Genomic DNA, 4754 nt, shown 5'->3' with positions numbered 1-4754 from the left:
ACATAATCCACAGACCTTAGGGTTTAAAACAAGGGGTCATTTGTTCAATTCCGTTTAGCCAACCCAGAGATATTGGCCAAAATGTGAAAGCTATCCTCATCTTAGCAAAAAAAACAGGTTTTGAGAAAATTAGCTTTAAAGTTTGTGAAGTGTAAATGAGCATATTATGTATATTTCCTCTCAACCAATCACCACAAGACTATGCATCCTGATTAAGTTCCCTTTGCCTTTGGAATTAAAATAGCCCCAGTGCTGTCGCTGTCAATCTCTGTTGTCCGTTCTCCAAAGAAATACGTAGCCAAAGACTGAATTGCTTCAGAATCTCTAGCCTATTGTTTACGTAAGGGATAATGTATAGAACGCCGGTCATTATTGAGAAAATAAGTCCCGACAGGGCGTACCAGATCCCGACGCGCAGCGGAGGGGTCTTTTTCCGCTCTGAAGGGACTTATTTTCCCAATAATGACCGGCGTTCTATACATTATCCCGCTTATTACACGGCTACTTGCCAAAACGAAATAATAAACTTCCCACAATATGACTTTAGCCTACATAGCCTAGCCTATTTGTTACCGTTCATTGTGGCATTTGCTGAGAAACATAGTTCGCAACAACAGACGTTGAACTTGAATCAAACATTCTTTAGAACACAGCTGATCAAATGTCTGCTTTCACTTTTGAGTGAAGTTCCAGTTCTTGCGTAGTGATATGAAATACCTGAAGTAGAAGCACAAACTCCGTTGCCATTGACATTGATCCGAAAAGATCCGAACTACACAGCACAGCTTCTAAATGCTCCATTCATTCATTTGGTCTCTGCATTTATCCCAATCCGTGAATTAGTGAAACACACTCAGCACACAGTGAACACACACTTATCCTGGCGCAGTGAGCTGCCTGCAACAACAGTGGCGCTTGGGGAGCAGTGAGGGGTTAGCTTCGGTTTCAAGTCCGAAGTGCTAACCAGTAGGCCACAGCTGCCCCTTTGTGAGGTAGCCTATAGTGTTCGAACAACTTCTGAAGACGACAAGGACAACAATAGCCTAATGCTTAATGCATAACCTAATGTGTTTTTAAATAGGCCGCCAAATCCAAAACAAATTGAATCTGGCCAATCGGGTGCAATCTCTGTGAGAATCTGGTCAGCAACTATATGCTGCATATACAGTATAATACAACTACAACATGCTGCACATAATACAACTACAACCTGCTGCACATACAGTATAATACAACTACAGTATATACAGTATAATACAACTACAACTAGAACATACTGCACATAATACAACTACAACATGTTGCATCTATAATACAATACAATTACAACATGCTACAACTACAACATGCTGCATACAGTATATAATACAACGACAACATGCTGCACATAATACAACTAGAACATGCTGCACATAATACAACTACAATTACAACATGCTGCACATAATACAACTACAACATGCTGCATATACAGTATAATACAACTACAACATGCTGCACATAATACAACTACAACATGCTGCATATACAGTATAATACAACTACAACATGCTGCATATACAGTATAATACAACTACAACATGCTGCACATAATACAACTACAACATGCTGCATATACAGTATAATACAACTACAACATGCTGCATATACAGTATAATACAACTACAACATGCTGCACATAATACAACTACAACATGCTGCATATACAGTATAATACAACTACAACATGCTGCACATAATACAATTACAACATGCTGCATATACAGTATAATACAACTACAGTATATACAGTATAATACAACTACAACATGCTGCATATACAGTATAATACAACTACAACATGCTGCATATACAGTATAATACAACTACAACATGCTGCATATACAGTATAATACAACTACAACATGCTGCACATAATACAACTGCAACATGCTGCACATAATACAACTACAACATGCTGCACATAATACAACTACAACATGCTGCACATAATACAACTACAATTACAACATGCTGCACATAATACAACTACAACATGTACAATACAACTAGAACATGCTGCATATAATACAACTAGAACATGCTGCACATAATATAACTAGAACATGCTGCATATAATACAACTACAACATGCTGCACATAACATAAACAACTAGAACATGCTGCACATAATACAACTACAATTACAACATGCTGCACATAATACAACTACAACTAGAACATGCACATAATACAACTACAACATGCTGCACATAATACAACTACAACACGCTGCACATAATACAACTACAACATGTTGCATCTATAATACAATACAATTACAACATGCTACAACTACAACATGCTGCATATACAATACAACTACAACATGCTGCACATATAATACAACTACAACATGCTGCATATACAGTATAATACAACTACAACATGCTACATATATATAACAACTACAACATGCTGCACATAATACAACTACAACATGCTGCATATATAACACAGCTACAACTAGAACATGCTGCCACCATTTCCCAAAGTCAAGGAAGCATACACAACGGCCGCCCCTTTCAGGGATGTTACGTCATTGAACTCTGTCGAAGTACTGTTCCACTGTCAAGCATCCATCAGTCTACCAAATTCTACCTAGGACGAAGTCCTTTGTTTTGCAGAATCCTGTGCACACATTTATGGAGGATTTAAAATCTAAACAAAGCAGTTCACTATGTATTTATGTAAACATTGTCTTATCGTCACTATGTAAAGTAGCCTAAATGAAGTATGGGCTCAGGTCATTTTGAACTCTCAACTCTGAACTCTCACATACAACTACTATATAATACAGCTACAACTTCAAACTGCCACACTTTCATTTTCATTTTGACATTAAATTTCTCTAACTGCAATGTTGTGGTTCTGAAAGGGAGGGAGGGAGTGAGCGAGACACATGCAGTGCAAGTTAAGTCTTCTGCCAGTAGATGGTGCTCTTTGCTCACAGGCAGATTTAAAAGAAGGCAGAGCTCCTTGTGACATCCTTTGAAGAGCGATTTAGGAGATTTTCTCTTTTCCATCGAGTACTGAGTAGCAGTGAGATAACAGAATTGTTTATTACGCTGCGGCTCAAAAGCAATTTGATCAGGCTTCAGAACTGCAGGATGCCGATCTCTGCAGGTCTCGGGATGCAAGGAGAAGCCACTGGGAGGATCAGAGGTCTTAGAGCAGTTCAGAGCTTTCAATTAATAATGAAGTTATTGACTGTGGGATAACTGAGGCTGTAAGTGTGTGTGTGTGTGTGTGTGTGTGTGTGTGTGTGTGTGTGTGTGTGTGTGTGTCTGTGTGCGTGTGTGTGTGTTATAGACACAAAGAGAGAAGGGAGGAGATTGAAATAGTTAAGACAGTATCTGTGCATGGAATGTTTATGCAATTATACAATGTGAGAATATGCCCATATCTCTGTAAGTGTCTTGCATTATTGTGTGTGTGTGCAGTGATTTTTGTTTCTGTGTGTCTGTGAGAGAGAGAGAGAAAGATAGAAAGTAACAGATTGAAAGGAAAGAGCATATCTGTGTGTGTGTGTGTGTATCTAATGTTTATGCATGCAGTGTGTGGGAGTATAGCCATATCTCTATACGTTTCTTACTACATGTTTGTGTGGATGTGAATTGCTGTACGTGTGTGTGTGTGTGTGTGTGTGTGTGTGCATGTGTGTGCGTGTGTGTGTGTGTATGAGCACCTGTCTGATATGCGCGGGCGAAGGCCAGGTGTTTCCAGTTTGCCATGAAAAACCTCTCCTGTGCCGCAATTTTCAGGCAGGTTCAGCAGAAGCCACTTTGGAGGTTCAGGGGTCCCTCCCCCTCAAACGTCTCTCCCAGGTAACCTTCAGAGTTACACTTCACATCCTTCACCCTTAGTCCTGACACAAGCTTTCTATCTACTATTCATCCCTGGAAATCCATTTATGAAGCCTTGAACCCAAAGATGTGCCTTACTGCATACTTCTTTTGTGAATTTGTAATAGAAATTCAGCTCAGCTCTCATTTTTATTTGAAGGTGTTTCACAGGGGAAAAATCCCCTGTTTAATAGTGTTGTACAATACCTGAATTCTTGGAGTGTGTGTGTGTGTAATTGTGTGTGTTTTTGTGTGAGATTATGGAATGTGTGCGTGCGAACATGCATATGTGCGTATGTACATTTTAAATGTGTGTGTTTTAACGTGAGTGTATGTGAATGTGTGTGTGTGTGTGAGTGTGTTTACTTGTGCGTTCTGCATATTAAAATGCCCCAAATTAAAACCTACCCCCTCTCTCTGCAGCACTTCCTGGGAGAGGGCAGCCTGTCTCTGCCGCTGCTGTACCAGGCCTCCAGCCCCCTGGCCCCAGCAGACCTGGAGCTGCTCAGGCTGTGTCTGCTAGACCCGGCCTTCCCTGCCTTCGTGGAGGAGGTGGAGGGGGAGCTGAGGAAGCTGTGTCAGGAGTGAGACAGGCGGGTGTGTGCATGCGTGGATGCGTGTGTTTGTGTGTTTGCATGGATGGGGGTGGCGGGGGGTCTAAGCGTGTGTGTCTGTGTGTGAGCATGTTGATGTTTCACAGACAAAGTAGAGAGGGACTGCAGGAATCTGGGCCAGGCGTGACATTGATGTGTGTGGCCCTGTGTGTGTGTGCGTATGTGTCTGTGTGTGTGTGTGTGTGTGTGTGTGTGTGTGTGTGTGTGACTGTGCGCCTATTTACAGTCGTTGTCACTGTAGAGGTGGGCATAAAAA

At 41.0% G+C, this 4754-nt stretch overlaps 1 protein-coding gene across 1 annotated transcript in view; it reads left to right on the top strand.

The window, feature by feature from the left end:
* The window catches only part of rec114 (REC114 meiotic recombination protein), a 13746-nt gene extending 9274 nt beyond the window's left edge, over window positions 1-4472 (top strand). Inside the window, exons 5-6 of the mRNA XM_076286597.1 lie at window positions 3831-3866; window positions 4308-4472. Of these exons, the coding sequence (XP_076142712.1) occupies window positions 3831-3866; window positions 4308-4472 (201 nt within the window). The remainder of the gene's footprint in view (window positions 1-3830; window positions 3867-4307) is intronic.
* The last annotated feature ends 282 nt before the right edge of the window (window positions 4473-4754 follow it).

Source organism: Alosa pseudoharengus, unplaced genomic scaffold (assembly GCF_046254945.1).
Source record: "Alosa pseudoharengus isolate Yale_2024_CS ecotype anadromous, Long Island Sound unplaced genomic scaffold, YU_APseudo_1.1 YU_APseudo_1.1_scf_16, whole genome shotgun sequence".
NCBI classification, from domain to species: Eukaryota; Metazoa; Chordata; class Actinopteri; order Clupeiformes; family Clupeidae; genus Alosa; species Alosa pseudoharengus.
This window is presented reverse-complemented; position numbering and strand designations above follow the sequence as displayed.